Below are 18,563 nucleotides of genomic sequence, written 5' to 3'. Positions count from 1 at the left end.
CTAACTTGCTAGCCATTTCACATCAGTTACACCAGCCATTAGGCTGATAGGCTTGAATTCATAAACAGCGCTGTGCTTGCGAAGAGCTGCTGGCAAAACGCACAAAAGTGCTGTTTGAATGAATGCTTATGAGCCTGCTGCTACCTACCATTGCTCAGTCAGACTGCTCTATCAAATCATATACTTAATTATAACATAATAACACACAGAAATACGAGCCTTAGGTCATTAATATGGTCGATTCCGAAAACATATCATCTCGAAAACAAGATGTTTATTCTTTCAGTGAAATACGGAACGGTTCCATATTTTATCTAACGGGTGTCATCCATACGTCTAAATATTCTTGTTACATTGCACAACCTTCAATGTTATGTCATAATTACGTACAATTCTGGCAAATTAGTTCGCAATGAGCCAGGCTGCCCAAACTGTTGCATATACCCTGACTCTGCGTGCAATGAACACAAGAGAAGTGACACAATTTCACCTGGTTAATATTGCCTGCTAACCTGGATTTCTTTTAGCTAAATATGCAGGTTTAAAAATATATACTTCTGTGTATTGATTTTAAGAAAGGTATCGTGTTTATGGTTAGGCACAGTCGTCAACGATTGTGCTTTTTTCGCAAATGCGCTTTTGTTAAATCATCCCCCAGCGTTGCATCGATTATATGCAACGCAGGACACGCTGCTAGATAAACTAGTAATATCATCAACCATGTGTAGTTAACTAGTGATTATGATTGATTGTTTTTTTATAAGATAAGTTTAATGCTAGCTAGCGACTTACCTTGGCTTCTACTGCATTCGCGTAACAGGCAGTTGTGGAGTGGAGTGCAATGAGAGGCAGATGGTTAGAGCGTAGGACTAGTTAACCGTAAGGTTGCAAGATTGGATCCCCGTGCTGACAAGGTGAAAAATCTGTCGTTCTGCCCCTGAACAAGGCAATTAATTAACCAACCGTTCCTACGCCGTCATTGAAAATAAGAATGTGTTCTTAACTGACTTGCCTAGTTAAATAAAGGTTTAAAAAATGTAATTAAAAATCAAATCGGCGCCCAAAAATACCGATTTCCGATTGTTATGAAAACTTGAAATCGGCCCTAATTCATCGGCCATTCCGATTAAAATCGGTCGACCTCTAGTTATAAGGTCTAAATAAAATAGCAGATCCGTACCACATTGAGTGAGGCGGGTTGCAGGAAGGTATATTTAATTTGAAAATGGAAAAAAAGAGATTAAATTATTTCAATGTAAACAAAAAATAAATGAATATTTACACGGGACGAAAACAAACACATCTAGGATCTTGTATGCAGATCACATCAAGCTTGGAATGTTGATGAGCCATAAGCAGCAGCACAGTTGAGAAGTGAGCTTTTCTGAATGGAGCACTCCTCCGTGATGTGGCTCTGGCTCTCCTTCAGGCCCCGGCATAGTCGTGGGGCAACAGAGCCAGGATGTTGTTAGCCTCGATTTCCACTTCCAGACTTCCCCAACAGCCCAGTGAGGAACAAGGCTTGGGAGCATGGTAAGTGGAGACTACACTGTTGAAGGCCTAATCATGGTTGAGAAAACAGTTCAGGTTCAGACATGCATCCATTCTAAGGAAGAGCGTCATGGCCTAGGACTGCTTACTAGCTGGATCCTGTCTACCACTGGGGCCCCTCAGGGAGAAACTTTGGCCTGGGAATGAAAGTCCCAAGATAGGGGGTAGGAGAATAGTCAGGCGTCTGAACTTCAGCCCACAGTCCAATCCCTGCTTCATATCTTTCTGGGCTGATGCTGTGATGACCAATACTACTAGGTTGAGATTATTATTTCTCATTAATCTCGTACATCACATTGGCATCCACCAACCTCTCTCTTCCTCTCTGTGGTAGCTTTTTGACATACATTTTTTTGGTTGTAATGCAGGATTCTGAAGTTGCATACAACTGTGATTTAGACTTATTGTTCAGAACACTTTCATTGTTTCTGGACACTGGGTAGGTTTTTGGGCAAAATAAGCAAGGTTCACACAGAAAATATGATTCTGACTATGAAATCCACCCTGATAAAGCCAACACATGCAATCCTATGACTTAGAGGCTTCTAAATGGTCTTAACAACACGAGGCGGATTTAATCCCTTATTACACTTTCATCAAACTGTAATAATCCGAGCAGAGCTGCTAAGCCTGAGTACAATCAACATCTGAGTACAATCACCACTCTGTGCTACAGAATCCCTCCGTAGCCTCTGAAACCCGAGGCCCAGATCCTACCCAAACTGCACAAAAAGTGCTGATATTCCATTTCAAAAGTCTGTACTGGAGTTGAGGGCAGTTGCACAGTGTGCCATGGCACTTAAGCATGTTTAGGTTAAATACAAACCACTGCATAGCGCAAACCCTTTTCAAGTTTATTTGTAGAACAGCTTTCACACAAAGGAGTTTAAACAAGGTGACGAGTTTCTGGCAGCACTGCTTGCACTGCAGCAAGAACCATTTGTTTCAGTCCCTTTGGAGGTGGTCTTTGACAACCAAAACAGACAAAGCTTAGTTTGGATAAAATTGAGACCCAGAGCTGATTTACAGACATACCAGCTCTCAAGCAACAACAAACTCTCCATCAAGTCAGCTGGAGCATTTTAAAATGTTGATCTTACAATTTGATAATGTTGACTGATAATGACTTCTGATGAGATATAGTTAGGGGCAACAGACAGTGTAAAAACTATTGATGGACTGGCTAGACTACCTGACCCAATGTTTCACACATTCAACCTCAAGTTCATTAGTGGAATCTTTAGCACCCTTAAAGGGATACTGTAGCAGTACTGTACAGTAGTATATGCCACTGCCTGTTCACACCGCTATCATCCAGAAGGCGAGGTCAGTACAGGTGATTTAAAGCTGGGACAGAGAGATTGAAAAACAGCTTCTTTCTCAAGGCCATCAGACTTAAATAGCCATCACTAACTCAGAGAGGCTGCTGCCTACACTGAAACGCAAATACTGGACACTGTAATAAATGGATCACTAGTCACTTAAAATAATGTTACTTTAATGATGTTTACATATCTTGCATTGCTCACGTCACATGTACATACTGTATTTTATACCATCTATTGCACCTTGCCTATTGCTCATCCATGTACATATTCTCATTCACCCCTTTAGATGTGTGTGCATTAGGTAGTTGTTGGGGAATTGTTAGATTACTTGTTAGATATTACTGCACTGTCAGAACCAGAAGCATTTCACTACACTCGCATTAACATCTGCTAACCATGTGTATGTGACCAATACAATTTGATTCGGTGTACCTGTAGCCTTCAGTCATTGTACAAATGCTCGTCAGCATTGGCTATCATTACCACTTAACTTCATTCACACTGCATGCAGAGATCTAAAAAATTGTATCCACGGATTCATCCAACTCTGGGTAATAAGAAAAACTTAACTGCCAGAACCTTGTAGTTGGGCGAGCCTTGTAGACTGCTGCTGTGGTGACCACAAACACCTAAACACGCTCAAATATTGGATTGAGACAAACTCACACTACCTATATCATAATTTAAGGATGTGGTAATTATGTAAGTAGATATTTAACAAAAAAAGGATGTCTGTCAATTTGTACGGATCCATGTTGTTTTTGATCTTATTATTGAGCGTTTAACGTTACCTCAGAGCAGAAACATGGTCAGGTTGAAAATCCAGATTCCTCAGACAGCAACATGAATGTTGGCTGACAGCATGCAACCAGTATGTTCTTCATTTTTCCCCCACATGTGACAGACCTTGCATTTTAATCAGTGCATGTTGGAGTCACACCTCTCATTTGTTTACAGTTAGCAAGGTAGCTATGTTATAGGACTTCCTAGCTGGTACAATAGGTACATCTTTTCCCCAATTGTCTAGGAAGAATTAGCCAATATTAGACGAAGTGTGCAAATACTCCGAGTTAGCTACACCAACACCCAAAATATATGCAACATTAAAATGCATGTTTAGTTGGCTAGCTAGCTACATGGGAAGCTCACTAGCTAGGTAACTAAAAGTAACTTGCACTTTTGGTACACATCATCCAAACACAGATATAAAAATATTTGTCCTAACGTAGATACTATCAATAGCTAGAAAGCAGTCTAGCATGCACTTCACAGTGACATAAATAAAATTAGCTATCTACCTGTACAAGCCCTCAACAAAAGATTCACTGCTTGCAGTTGCAACTAGCGAACTAATCCCACTTCGAACTCATATAACTAACACTATAATATTACCTGCTCGTCGAATCTGTTTATCACGGCCTGAACCCATTCCACTGGTTTATGTGCCGCCATGGCCGTGCGGATGGAAACCGCGAATGACTGCTTGCAATTCCAAGACGAATGTGGACGTTCGTAGCGATGTCAGGCCTGAAATAAGTCCCAAAACCGACGTCTGAAGATGACAGTACGGCTTGGTTATTGTTCCCTTTGAGCAAGCTTTACCATGCCGCCATGACACACCACCGGAAGTCTTCCCAGTGAAACCGATGGGGATAGGAGATTGCAGAGCAAAGATACCCGTGCGTCGCTTGTTGATGTCGAAGGTAAAAGCCAAGGGGATACACACAAACATTGACCATATAATGTTGTTACATTTAACTAACGAGCTTGACTTGCCACCGTGTGAAACATGTATGCTGTCATATGTTACTAAAAAGAGCTAACAATGTTATAAAATGTAATCCAGGAGTTTATGTTTGAATTCTGGTTCTCTCACAACACAAGCCACTCAGAAAAGCATCTGTAGGCAGAAGCATGCTGCATGTACATTTAGCATTTGAAAAAACTACAACTGTGCTATGCTACCGAATGCAAAATGTATCTGTATCATAAAAGTGTAGTGCAATATTCCCTTTTCTTGCCACACACACACATACTCTCTCTCACTAGGGACAAATGTTTCGGCTCCTTGTCCAGAGAGGTTTGAGCTTTAGAAGTGGATCTGCAGCAAAAGTAGACCCTTACTGCCATCTACAGGTCAAAGGTCAGACTGGCATTCAGTAAAATGTAAACATGGGCGATCCACAGAAAATGGAAATGTGTGAGTTTGTTTGAGAAGTTAAACCAGTTAATTCCCTGATAACTGAGTGTCCTGCATCATGTATTATTTGATTGGTTGTAAATTAAATACGGTTTATTTTACAGTACATGTATTTGACACTGAATCATTGATATCTGGTTGAATGTTGGTTGTGGGACATATCTGAAGTACTATGTGTGTGTGTTCAATGAATCACACTGTGTGTGTGTGGGGGGGGGGGGGGGGGTGCATGTTCTATACATTATTCAGGACAACATTACTTTGTTTAGCCTACACCGTGACTATGACTGCATAATAAACTAAACTAAATATACTATGTATTTTCTAATCAAATGTGTTAACAGGGCAACACAAAAGAAGACAAAGGCCATCAATTCAATGCAAATATTACTGTATTAAAGGAAATTGTTGTATTAAGCTTGCTTTGAAAACTGTTTGAATGGCTTGGATAGGCCTATGGAGATGGTGGAAAACATCCTGATTAGAAGGGGACGTTTGCGAGGCTTCTCCTGTTGAGAGTTGGAGGGAAGACCCTCTGGGAGTCCAGGATGTGCCACTATGTTGGGCGACAGAAGAGAGAGAGTTGACATGCACTTTCATTTAGAAATGATGTTATATTGTATTCTTAGTTTCAACTCATTATTACTTTCACAAATAAATGAGAACCAGAATCTTGAGATTTGGAAACTATAAATAATTGTACATAAGATATTACTATCGATAATATATAATGTACTGTATTTTAATATTTTAATATTTTTGCAATAGCAGCTTTGTACACCAATATCTCAAACAGTAAATGTCCTGCCGTATGGACTTACACATGATATCTTCAGCAGTAGTCTGGTCTTTGGATTCAGAATGGCGGGAATTCTTCTTGGAATCCTTCTTGTTTCCCATCATGAATGGCTAAAACAAAAACATGTGTCAAAACAACTGTCCCAGCAGAACAATCTCACGGTAATAACGATCACATCTTACACACCAGCACAACAAGATTTATAAATGGTTTTGGAATTAATGGATGGTTTTACATTTTCTCTAAATAACATTGTTTACTCACATTGACACAATTGTTAACTTCAATAAGTGTGATGTACCTTTAAGTTGAATTTCAGTCTGGCAAGCCTTTGTAGGAAAGACAGCTTCCCTCTGGTAGCCTTCACATCTTCAGCCATGAGAAGAGCTTCTGGCCTGGTGGCTTCGAAAGATGTTCTTGAGGCTGCTCTTGATGCCTCGTTACAACTGTGGAGAAGCTCCTTGCTCAATGACTTCACAAGAATCCTATTGAAAGTGGAGTCCTGAGTCGACACGGCCAGTTGGAGTATTTTCTCTGAGCCAAACTCCTTCAACAGATGTTTGTAGACGGTGCTGTATACTTTATGACTCTTCAGGTTCTTGGGATAAGCTTGGGTCTCAGAGCAGCCTGACCATGCACAGAAGGCAGCTATAACTTTTGGAATCAGGTCTTGTGACGTGCGTGTGACGTCAGTTGGGTACAGATCAGTTTGGGTTTGGATTTTTGACAGAAGTCTCACCACTAACATGCTGATGAGGCCGGTGAAGTCATCATCACCGACTAAGTTGTCAGTGGATGGGGTTAAAAGCGAGGCAACATCCGGGCTGGTTGAATTCTGATCACCAACAATGCTCTGAGGTACACCGAAACAACTGATGGTATCCCTTTCCTCAGCATCTATGTTGGCCTCAAAGCCTCGTGCAGCATTGGAGGTCCCACTTGTTGTCATGCTGATGGCGGAGAAAGATGGCAAAGGGTAGGACTTACCACTCAGTAGACTGCCTATATCAGTTACAGTTCCGGTTGGAGATGACCCTCTGCTTTGTGCATCAGAAACCACAGAGTCCATGACCTGGCTTACCATTACTTTGGTAAACAGGCTGACTGTGTCACTAAATGCTGATGAAGAAAAAGAACATGAAATCCTATCTTCAGATACGCTAGCCGGCACACTAACTCCCTGAGCCAAACTCAGTGAAGCTGTAGAGGGCACAAGGCTAGGAAGCAAGAGGCGCTTCACAGACTCCTCTGCAAAAAGCTGAACCACCTTGTAAACTGTGGGCTTCCCCACCGTCTTGTCATTCCTCTTCAGCTCAGTAAGGACTGTATCGGATGCACTCTTTCCAGCCGCCACTGTCAGAACCAGAGGGGTCAAGTTGCTCTCAGAAATGATGCGGTTGACTCGGTGAGTAAGATCACGTGAGAGAGCACCAATCCTACCCTGAGATATGAGCTCCTCCAGTCTTGCTATTGCAGCTGTTAGACCAGGGTGGAATGCAACCTCCCCTTCTTCCTCTGGATGTACCTCCTTTATGATGGTATCCACTATTGCAGACATGCTTTCCCTGGCATCACACACCAATGTTTTTGGCTTAGTAGATTTGCCCATGTCGATGACTGAGCATCTCACAATGGGCTGAGTAATACTCTCTGGTAAATCAGAAGAGATGGGAGTGCCAGGGAGTGCAAATTCCCACTCTGACTTCTTTGATCTGGCAGATGAGGATGACAACGAGGAGGAAGAACGCTGTGGCGCTTGATAGATCAGTTCCTCACCACATTCACTGCTTACCCTTTCAACATCCTTCAGCATCATTCCAACCACATTCTCTATTTGTGAAAGCGCAGTCACCGTTTGGTCAGATTTTGACAGCTCTTTCTGAATTGAAAGCAGAATATGGCTGAGGGTCTTTTTGGCTTGAGCCGTTGTTGCTTTGACTTGATTTTGCCATGTAAAATAATTCCTCATCTTTGTCTTCACATTGTGGTAAATAGTCTTTGCAGTTGTCCAGATCTTCTTCTCAGATACTTCCAAACCAGACTGTGAGCCTTTGGGTGTGGCCTCAGTGTACTCTGAGGTTTTCTCATCACTCTGTTGAAGCATAGAGTCTGCCTGCCATAGAGTAGTAGAAGACTCTGTGGGTGGGAAAAGGCTCTTCATGTCATTTGTAATTGATCCAACGATTTCAAAAGCAGTTATATCTGTATGCCTTAAGGAAATTGTTGATTTTGCTGGCAACATCTGAGAATCTGTCTGGCTGGAACTGACTTTGCTGGGAAAGCTACTGACTGATTTGATCAGTATTTTTCGCACTTCGTTGGTAGCGTTCATCTGGAACTCCTCACTGGAGAGTTTCTCAATGACTGAGGCTGGAGTATCTCTTAATCCTTCCAACCACAAAGAACCAGACACAGGCATGTCTTCTAGATAAGACATGACACTGTCCAAAAAGCCACAGACTTCAAGGGAGTTGTAAGAGGAACCCTCTGCAACAGATGATGTGCATTCCAAATCTGCCACCTCTGACCTATACATGGTCACAATCTGGGACAAGACCTCTTTGGTGCAGGGCACCATGTTGGAATCACAGAGAGACAGTAATGGTTGAGAGTTCTCACTTTGGCATTTACGGAGAGAACCAAGTCCTGTTGAGTTGACCACTTGCAGTATTGCCTCACTCTTACTGGTTTCAGGTTGCTCTGGTGTTTTCTCTCCTACAGAGTCAGTTGAATCACATCCATCAGATAAAGAAGATGAACTACGTTCTGATATAGGGGATTCACTCCTACATGGGGAAGGCAAGCTCAGGATTGAAACAGGCAGATCACTGGAGTCAGTATGCTCCAGAAGCACAGCACTGGAGTCAGCTTTTTCCATAAGTTCTTCCCCTTGGACTGGAGCTCCACCCATTCTGAGGAATAATGTCTCCAGCTTTGCCTGAAGTCTCTCGCAGAGTCTACGAGCTGCATGGAAGGGTTTCCGCTTTGTCGTACAGTGTCCCACTTGGGTATCTCTCTGGGTGCTTGTTGGCTGATCTAATTCAGCATACTGCACAATGTCCTTGACATCTTCAACAAAGTTATCAATTATTTTTGATGCCTCAGATTCTACTTTGGTCTGTATGAGCTCAGTGGCCGCAGAATCAAGGATCCTGTCAGAGTGGCTAGATGCATTCATCAAGCTTGGAGTGGTACTAAACGAATGAGAAGGTTGAACCATACCAGAGATATCGCTCATTAACCTTCTCACAAGAATTTCACTCACAGCCTTTGAGGCTTTGGTCTTGAACTTCACACTAAACAGAGTGCCAAGATTTTGCATCATTGCTTTGCAAGATGTACATATTATGTTCAGCTCCTCTGGAACAGGAGAGTCTTCAACATCCAGGTGCTCTACTACAAGGTCACTGCCAGATGCCAACATTTTAACTTTCACAGCCACTTCTCGAAAAACCTTAGCCAATTCCGGATCTTCTTTTTCCAATTCACCCACCATCTCTGCGATAACAGTCATCACCTCTTCTGTTGCAGGTGGAATGCATGACTCTAATACAGAGGTGTGATCATCAAAACATTTCTGGACCATGTTGACCATTTGTTCAGCGGCCTGGTTACCAGAAGAAATAGGGGAGGACTGCCCTGAAATGGCTCTGCTGATGGTCGCAGAGAGGGCAGAGTTAAGCTGTTCGACCACCACCTTGATAAGACCAACAGTCAGCTCAGGTGGGCAAGAGGACAGGATATTATGATCAGACAGTTGCTCCTGGACACTTTTGATGATTCTGTCCTCTGTCATTCCCAGGTGGACTTTCACTGAGGTCTGGGAACTTTAAAACGAACAAGCAAAGCATGATAATTCCTGTCTTAACTTGGCAAATCGGTCAAGCGTTGTAATTGTAGCATTCTAAATATCTACATGTCCTTTTGATCGCTTTACATGCTCATTAATTTGAATATGCTCAAAAGCTGATACATTACATTTTGTACTACATCAGGTAGAGTAAATTGCATTGGCTAACACTGGGATAGATGATCTTGGTGAAATCCATACATGAAAACCTTGAGGGGAACATACCTCTTAGAAGAGGGTGTTAGGGACCTGAGATGTTGAGCCCCTGTGCCGCCCTTATACATTTTCTTCGCCAGATATCTAACTTCCTGGATGAGCTCCAGTCTTTCCTGATCAAAGGCAGCAAAGGATCTTGCACTGCCACCCCTCTTGGGTGAGTCAGTGTCGTTGTCAGCAAAGTCCTTTACCCCAAGTACGCGGGCCAGGGCTGGCAGCAGGATCTGCAGGGTGGTCTGTGCGATGAAGGTTACAATTGTCTTGCACAATTTGGCAAGCTGTTCCTTCGTCATCTGTTTTGAACAAACAGAACAAAAACAGTCTTTTCAATGGAACTGTGATGTAAAGTATTCTAGATCGAACAGAATGCATTTGATCAACATTGTTATACTTCTCTGTGACTGAATTCAAAGTTTGATGAAGTCTGACAGAGAAATGAACATGAATAACAGAATATGACTTGATGGCTAATCTCTGGATTCAACAGATCATTGACACATCAAAGGTCAAAGGCAGGTAGGGAAACTTACAGGGTTTTTTAGTCCTTTGTAGATCACTTGCCACTGCCTAGAAAATTTAAAATAAGTGTTTTAGTTAGTGTTTAGTTCCCACTGCACAATATTTCATAAATGTTGAACATTACAGAAAAAAATTTTAACATACTCATCAGTAAGATTGCGCAGGAATGAGATGAGGATTGGGTAGGAGTATTCCATCTCATCCTTGTTGCCTGGGCCGAATGCAGCCTTAACAGCTTTCTTCTCCAGGAGCTCAATTACAGATCCTCTATCCAGGTGTTTATTCCTGGAGACTAAAGATGTGATTGCCGTAGAGGAAGTAGAAACAAAATTAAAGAGAAATCAGACGTTTTATCTCTTAATACTCTGATTTCATTGTTTTAGGGTTTTAGAATAGGCCTATTTGAATAAAGCTATCTATGTGACCTTTCTTACTGATTACAGTAGACTACAGTTTCATTGAAAATGGATAGCACAACCTGCACATCACAGACAGAATAGAGAAACAATGTAGTACTACAGAGGTAAATCTCTGACCTGCATCGTTGTCAGTGCCCAGCTTCCTTGACTTCTTGCCACTCCTCTTCCTTTTTGCCTAGGATAGAACAGAACAGATTCCAGATCTCAAATGATGGCAGACATGTAACACCAGGGCCCGTATACATAAAGTTCATCAGATAAGGTGTGGGCTCAACCTTGCCCAAATAATAGTATTCATTATGATTTCAAATGCAAAACTGATCCTAGATAAGCACTCCTACTCTGAGACAATTTATGAATAGGCTATGGGCCAGGTCAAAGCAGCTCTTAAAACACGTTTTGAAAACAGCTACTACGTATGTTGTTATCAAAGATATACAGATATCTATGGTATGGCTGCTATCAGGTACAGAGTGTAACCCAGTAGGCCTATTATGTGCTCTGTCACTCCTGCTATCTTACCTTCCTTCCCTTCTTGGCCTCCTCTTTGGGCGTGGCCACCGGTTCTTCCTCAACAACTTCCTTTCCTTCCCTCTGAGGATCACCATCCTCCCTCTGTGCTACCTGGAGGACAGACATTCCAATAAGTAATAATATGTCAATGTCAGAGTAGATCTGTGCAGAGGACATCATAAATAGAGCTACAGCCATAAGAGCTAAGCTGGTGACTTTATAAAGAATGGTACATTTGCTTTACAATATGTTATAGCTTTTTACAAGAAATATCCGCTTAGATTGCTTTACCCTTTTTTACTTTCCCCCAATATTGTATGAAGTAATTTAGATTACCTTTTCTTCATCCATTCAAGCTATTTCATATCTCATAAAGCATGTCCTTGTCTGTGTTGGTTATTCAAGTTGAGTTCAGGTCGAGAGTGAGGACAATATTGCAGGCAGGGACTGTAATTTAGGGCTACATGCTACGTCATGGAACGTTAGACCTTTATGACATCACACATAGTATTTTTAGGAAGAGCGCGGGAAAGGTTACTTGCCCACTCAGTAGGACTAGCTAATATTGACAGAAATTTCCCCGTCAAACGTTTTCGATTGCCTACCCCTACGCCTTCCATCGAACATGGTCCTGCCTTTGCAATATTGTCTCTCTTGTGGGTTTACTTGCGTATGACATGTAGGCCTACTGTGTCGGATCAAGTTGATTGATCTGTCCTAGTCAGCCTTAGGTTGAACCCAAAATCTTCTGGGAAATATTTGTTAATAATATTCATTTCAATATCGTTTTATTCTTTGATTTAGTCCCAATCCAATCCTATTGTTGGCTGCCAATCCCCACCAAATATGTCATTGTCGGACATACTGCGGCGGGAGAAAGTGAGAGCTGCAACGCGGACGCGTTCGCTGGCTCCTTCAGTGCAGATGCAAGCGCGTCTGCCAGTGCCACTAAAGCCCGGGCTTATGAGGCAGTAGTCTACAACGCTGACAGGCAACACCGTGTCGTTTTATTAACTCACTAGAATTACCTTGTCTTCTTCATTCATTTCGAATGCACTTCCTTTCGTGGTGAAATTAGTTTTGATTACTATTAACTTGAATCCACAGAGTTTAAGTGTTTAAGTTGCCCACGTCATCATGTGATGCTGTGAGCAAACAATTTATGCCCAGCCTTCCTAGATAGGCCTGGGCTGCATAACACTATGAATCTGGGAAAACATAACACTTAAAAAAAAGTTTTACAGTGCAAAAATAGCGTAGGCCTACTTGTGTACTATTCAAATCCACACTAAAGCCACACCTCTTCACACAGACGTACCCAGATTCTGTTGTTTTAGCTTTAACCTCTGTTAAATTCACTTCCCTGGTTAATCTGTCATCATGTTTCGTGTTCTCCATGGTTAATCTGTCTCTATGTTTAGTGCACTTTAATATAGCCTGGTTACTTATTTGAATGTTTGATTATATTGCTTTTTATCCTGCAGATTTTGTTGTGGATTTAAATTAACTTTGGGTGTCTTGAAAATCACTTAAAATAGCACTGTTGTTCTCATCGTCAGATCGCAGGTATTCTGATCTTCACTGTCCATGGTGCTGATTCTGGCTGGGTAGATTAGTTTGAATGTTGGAAACTTGTTTGCCTACATTTAAAGGCCCTGTGAAGTCAAAATAATTGTATTTCATATTGTACAACAGCTGATGAAACTAACACTGTAAATGTGTTTTACAAAAATGTGATCGGGGTTGCTTCCTGATAGTTCTGGTTGAAAATACGGAGCATGTTCCTCTGCCACTTGCCAGATCTTACACTGCCTGGATAGGTATTTTGTGTGTCAGCTAACCACATCATATGTTATAGCAATCTGTCAGTCGATGACACAATGGATGACTTGGCACACAACCATTGGTTGATGCATGCAACACCTGAGCAGGGATACATTCTTTTCACAGCACTTCAATGCAAAGTAATTTTCGTAGAAGGTTTGGAAAGCATTTTCACTAACCCTAACCCTTTTCCTAACCTTCACCTCAGTTTCCTAACCTGCTACGAAAAATTCACTTCGATATTGAAGTGCCATGAAAAGAGAGTTTCTCACATCTATACAGCACCTTCTAATCAGCAGGTTTGCATGGGCGAGAGTTTTGGCTTTCCATGGCGACATCACCATGTGTAAATTGGTTTATAGACCAACGACACAAAAGAGCGCCATTAACAGCTAGTTTTAATTTCCCCTCCACACTAACCACTCCCAGACAGTCCTGGCAAAATTATTGCTTGAGAAAGTTTTTTTGGCAAAAAATACATTTTTGACCATTTTCATCGTAATCTATTACAGTAAGGTACTTAATTGTTACCCAGGAATGATTTGATATAGATATAAAAACGTCTGCTTTGGGCCTTAAAAAGATATGTGCACTACATACTCAGAAATCACATATATTTACATTTTAGAATGTATTTTATCAATAAATAAGTTATACATGTTTTTTAAAATCTTACTCTTAGTTGCAAATAATTAATTTGGCTGTGGTTCATTTGATTTTCAGCACAACCCTGTTTGATAACGTATAGTATTATAGTGACTTCTTGTGGTAAAATGTCAAACTCACAACTAAACTCATTAAAATGGAGGTTTTCTTTACCCTGTCTTATCAAACAGTGCAACATTTGACTGATGAAATAGCATTCTTCTAAAATTCTTACACTTCTAGATGCAAAATACAAGTCACTATTCCAATACTGTTTGATTCTGCCATTTTTGAAATACTATTTACAAATATGAGCGCAAATGTCTGAGATCGAGACACCAACATTTAACATTTCAGTTAAACCCTTTGGATAATATCAACATTAATTACTTAACATCTTAACACATACACACCATGCAAATATCAATAAACAGAGAAACACATGCTACAAATAGTTAGTGACTACCTACCAGTCAATTCAATTAGATTATTCAGAAAAACAACATTGTTATAAGAGACAAATTGCCTTTAGACAACATAAATGACTGCATCTGGACACAGGTCAAAACTACTCTGCCGAGCTCAAGTTACCAGCTATGTATGGTTTCAACACTTACATTTATTGAGTTATTGAAAAGTATCCTACAAACATTGTTTGAATGTGAAAGTGATCAGGTTTTCTGAAACAGGTGTGTTTGTATTGAAGAACCCTGAGATTGTGGACAGTAGGACTTGTGTGAACAGGTGTGAACAGACTGAAGATAATGATGTTTTCCTTTCTCTGTCTTTCGAAACTCAGGAACAGTTTGAATGTTTTTTTATTGTAATTTAAACAATGGTATGGATGATTAAGCTGGATCTTTCTCTCTGAATCAGGAGTGCACTTCCATTCTCCCAATTTTTCCAAAAGCCCAATCTGAGCAAACTTTGCTATAAACCCTGTCTTTCCCATTGTTGTTTCAAAAGTGGAAAATGATCAATTCGATAATCACACATAATGGGCATTTCACAGCCAAGACTTTTTATCCTTCCCATCAAGGCCATGTTGGCCAGTTTAACCTTCACCCGGTCCCTCTCTTCCGGAGTCCTCTTGGAGGTGCACTCCACAGTAGAGTCGGTCTCAAAGGAGATTGCTGGGACGTGAGTGAGCAGGTAGCCCCCAGCCTTCTCCTGGGCCATGGGCGTGGGAGTCTGCAGGACCAGCCCGTGCGTCGCTTGTTAATGTCGAAGGTAAAAGCTAAGAGGATACACACACACATTGACCATATAATGTAATGGTGTTACATGTAACTAACTAGCTTGACTTGCCACCGTGTGAAACATGTATGCTACCATATGTTACTAAAAAGAGCTAACAATGTTATAAAATGTAATCCAGGAGTTTATGTTTGAATTCTGGTTCTCTCACAACACAAGTCACTCAGAAAAGCATCTGTAGGCAGAAGCATGCTACATGTACATTTGGCATTTGAAAAAACTACAGCTGTGCTATGCTACCGAATGCAAAATGTATCTGTATCATAAAAGTGTAGTGCAATATTCCCATTTCTTGCCACACACACACACACATACTCTCTCTCACGAGGGACAAATGTTTCGGCTCCTTGTCCAGAGAGGTTTGAGCTTTAGAAGTGGATCTGCAGCAAAAGTAGACCCTTACTGCCATCTACAGGTCAAAGGTCAGACTGGCATTCAGTAAAATGTAAACATGGGCGATCCACAGAAAATGGAAATGTGTGAGTTTGTTTGAGAAGTTAAACCAGTTAATTCCCTGATAACTGAGTGTCCTGCATCATGTATTATTTGATTGGTTGTAAATTAAATACGGTTTATTTTACAGTACATGTATTTGACACTGAATCATTGATATCTGGTTGAATGTTGGTTGTGGGACATATCTGAAGTACTATGTGTGTGTGTTCAATGAATCACACTGTGTGTGTGGGGGGGGGGGGGGGGGGTGCATGTTCTATACATTATTCAGGACAACATTACTTTGTTTAGCCTACACCGTGACTATGACTGCATAATAAACTAAACTAAATATACTATGTATTTTCTAATCAAATGTGTTAACAGGGCAACACAAAAGAAGACAAAGGCCATCAATTCAATGCAAATATTACTGTATTAAAGGAAATTGTTGTATTAAGCTTGCTTTGAAAACTGTTTGAATGGCTTGGATAGGCCTATGGAGATGGTGGAAAACATCCTGATTAGAAGGGGACGTTTGCGAGGCTTCTCCTGTTGAGAGTTGGAGGGAAGACCCTCTGGGAGTCCAGGATGTGCCACTATGTTGGGCGACAGAAGAGAGAGAGTTGACATGCACTTTCATTTAGAAATGATGTTATATTGTATTCTTAGTTTCAACTCATTATTACTTTCACAAATAAATGAGAACCAGAATCTTGAGATTTGGAAACTATAAATAATTGTACATAAGATATTACTATCGATAATATATAATGTACTGTATTTTAATATTTTAGCAATAGCAGCTTTGTACACCAATATCTCAAACAGTAAATGTCCTGCCGTATGGACTTACACATGATATCTTCAGCAGTAGTCTGGTCTTTGGATTCAGAATGGTGGGAATTCTTCTTGGAATCCTTCTTGTTTCCCATCATGAATGGCTAAAACAAAAACATGTGTCAAAACAACTGTCCCAGCAGAACAATCTCACGGTAATAACGATCACATCTTACACACCAGCACAACAAAATTTATAAATGGTTTTGGAATTAATGGATGGTTTTACATTTTCTCTAAATAACATTGTTTACTCACATTGACACAATTGTTAACTTCAATAAGTGTGATGTACCTTTAAGTTGAATTTCAGTCTGGCAAGCCTTTGTAGGAAAGACAGCTTCCCTCTGGTAGCCTTCACATCTTCAGCCATGAGAAGAGCTTCTGGCCTGGTGGCTTCGAAAGATGTTCTTGAGGCTGCTCTTGATGCCTCGTTACAACTGTGGAGAAGCTCCTTGCTCAATGACTTCACAAGAATCCTATTGAAAGTGGAGTCCTGAGTCGACACGGCCAGTTGGAGTATTTTCTCTGAGCCAAACTCCTTCAACAGATGTTTGTAGACGGTGCTGTATACTTTATGACTCTTCAGGTTCTTGGGATAAGCTTGGGTCTCAGAGCAGCCTGACCATGCACAGAAGGCAGCTATAACTTTTGGAATCAGGTCTTGTGACGTGCGTGTGACGTCAGTTGGGTACAGATCAGTTTGGGTTTGGATTTTTGACAGAAGTCTCACCACTAACATGCTGATGAGGCCGGTGAAGTCATCATCACCGACTAAGTTGTCAGTGGATGGGGTTAAAAGCGAGGCAACATCCGGGCTGGTTGAATTCTGATCACCAACAATGCTCTGAGGTACACCGAAACAACTGATGGTATCCCTTTCCTCAGCATCTATGTTGGCCTCAAAGCCTCGTGCAGCATTGGAGGTCCCACTTGTTGTCATGCTGATGGCGGAGAAAGATGGCAAAGGGTAGGACTTACCACTCAGTAGACTGCCTATATCAGTTACAGTTCCGGTTGGAGATGACCCTCTGCTTTGTGCATCAGAAACCACAGAGTCCATGACCTGGCTTACCATTACTTTGGTAAACAGGCTGACTGTGTCACTAAATGCTGATGAAGAAAAAGAACATGAAATCCTATCTTCAGATACGCTAGCCGGCACACTAACTCCCTGAGCCAAACTCAGTGAAGCTGTAGAGGGCACAAGGCTAGGAAGCAAGAGGCGCTTCACAGACTCCTCTGCAAAAAGCTGAACCACCTTGTAAACTGTGGGCTTCCCCACCGTCTTGTCATTCCTCTTCAGCTCAGTAAGGACTGTATCGGATGCACTCTTTCCAGCCGCCACTGTCAGAACCAGAGGGGTCAAGTTGCTCTCAGAAATGATGCGGTTGACTCGGTGAGTAAGATCACGTGAGAGAGCACCAATCCTACCCTGAGATATGAGCTCCTCCAGTCTTGCTATTGCAGCTGTTAGACCAGGGTGGAATGCAACCTCCCCTTCTTCCTCTGGATGTACCTCCTTTATGATGGTATCCACTATTGCAGACATGCTTTCCCTGGCATCACACACCAATGTTTTTGGCTTAGTAGATTTGCCCATGTCGATGACTGAGCATCTCACAATGGGCTGAGTAATACTCTCTGGTAAATCAGAAGAGATGGGAGTGCCAGGGAGTGCAAATTCCCACTCTGACTTCTTTGATCTGGCAGATGAGGATGACAACGAGGAGGAAGAACGCTGTGGCGCTTGATAGATCAGTTCCTCACCACATTCACTGCTTACCCTTTCAACATCCTTCAGCATCATTCCAACCACATTCTCTATTTGTGAAAGCGCAGTCACCGTTTGGTCAGATTTTGACAGCTCTTTCTGAATTGAAAGCAGAATATGGCTGAGGGTCTTTTTGGCTTGAGCCGTTGTTGCTTTGACTTGATTTTGCCATGTAAAATAATTCCTCATCTTTGTCTTCACATTGTGGTAAATAGTCTTTGCAGTTGTCCAGATCTTCTTCTCAGATACTTCCAAACCAGACTGTGAGCCTTTGGGTGTGGCCTCAGTGTACTCTGAGGTTTTCTCATCACTCTGTTGAAGCATAGAGTCTGCCTGCCATAGAGTAGTAGAAGACTCTGTGGGTGGGAAAAGGCTCTTCATGTCATTTGTAAT

General features: G+C 41.5%; 2 protein-coding genes and 1 pseudogene across 2 annotated transcripts; all 3 read right to left on the bottom strand.

Annotated features, from left to right (window-relative positions):
• Positions 1-4,553, bottom strand: part of LOC135553428 (neurofibromin-like) — a 120,537-nt pseudogene extending 115,984 nt beyond the window's left edge.
• Positions 4,554-5,453: 900 nt separating this feature from the next.
• LOC135553063 (uncharacterized) lies at positions 5,454-11,580 on the bottom strand. The gene is made up of 8 exons (XM_064985144.1): positions 11,405-11,580; positions 11,000-11,057; positions 10,608-10,755; positions 10,475-10,511; positions 9,954-10,237; positions 6,180-9,705; positions 5,901-5,988; positions 5,454-5,635 (listed from the first exon to the last, which is right to left on the bottom strand). Exons 1-8 carry the CDS (start codon positions 11,573-11,575, stop codon positions 5,493-5,495), a joined length of 4,455 nt encoding a protein of 1,484 aa, XP_064841216.1. The 5' UTR covers positions 11,576-11,580; the 3' UTR covers positions 5,454-5,492.
• Positions 11,581-14,194: 2,614 nt separating this feature from the next.
• LOC135553061 (uncharacterized) lies at positions 14,195-18,551 on the bottom strand. Its single transcript, XM_064985141.1, has 3 exons — positions 16,692-18,551; positions 16,413-16,500; positions 14,195-16,155 (listed from the first exon to the last, which is right to left on the bottom strand). Exons 1-3 carry the CDS (start codon positions 18,549-18,551, stop codon positions 16,013-16,015), a joined length of 2,091 nt encoding a protein of 696 aa, XP_064841213.1. The 3' UTR covers positions 14,195-16,012.
• Positions 18,552-18,563: the final 12 nt, after the last annotated feature.

The sequence above is a fragment of the Oncorhynchus masou genome, chromosome 13, assembly GCF_036934945.1.
Source record: "Oncorhynchus masou masou isolate Uvic2021 chromosome 13, UVic_Omas_1.1, whole genome shotgun sequence".
Classification (NCBI taxonomy): domain Eukaryota; kingdom Metazoa; phylum Chordata; class Actinopteri; order Salmoniformes; family Salmonidae; genus Oncorhynchus; species Oncorhynchus masou.
Note: the sequence above shows the minus strand (reverse complement) of the source record. Positions and strands in the feature narration are given on the sequence as shown.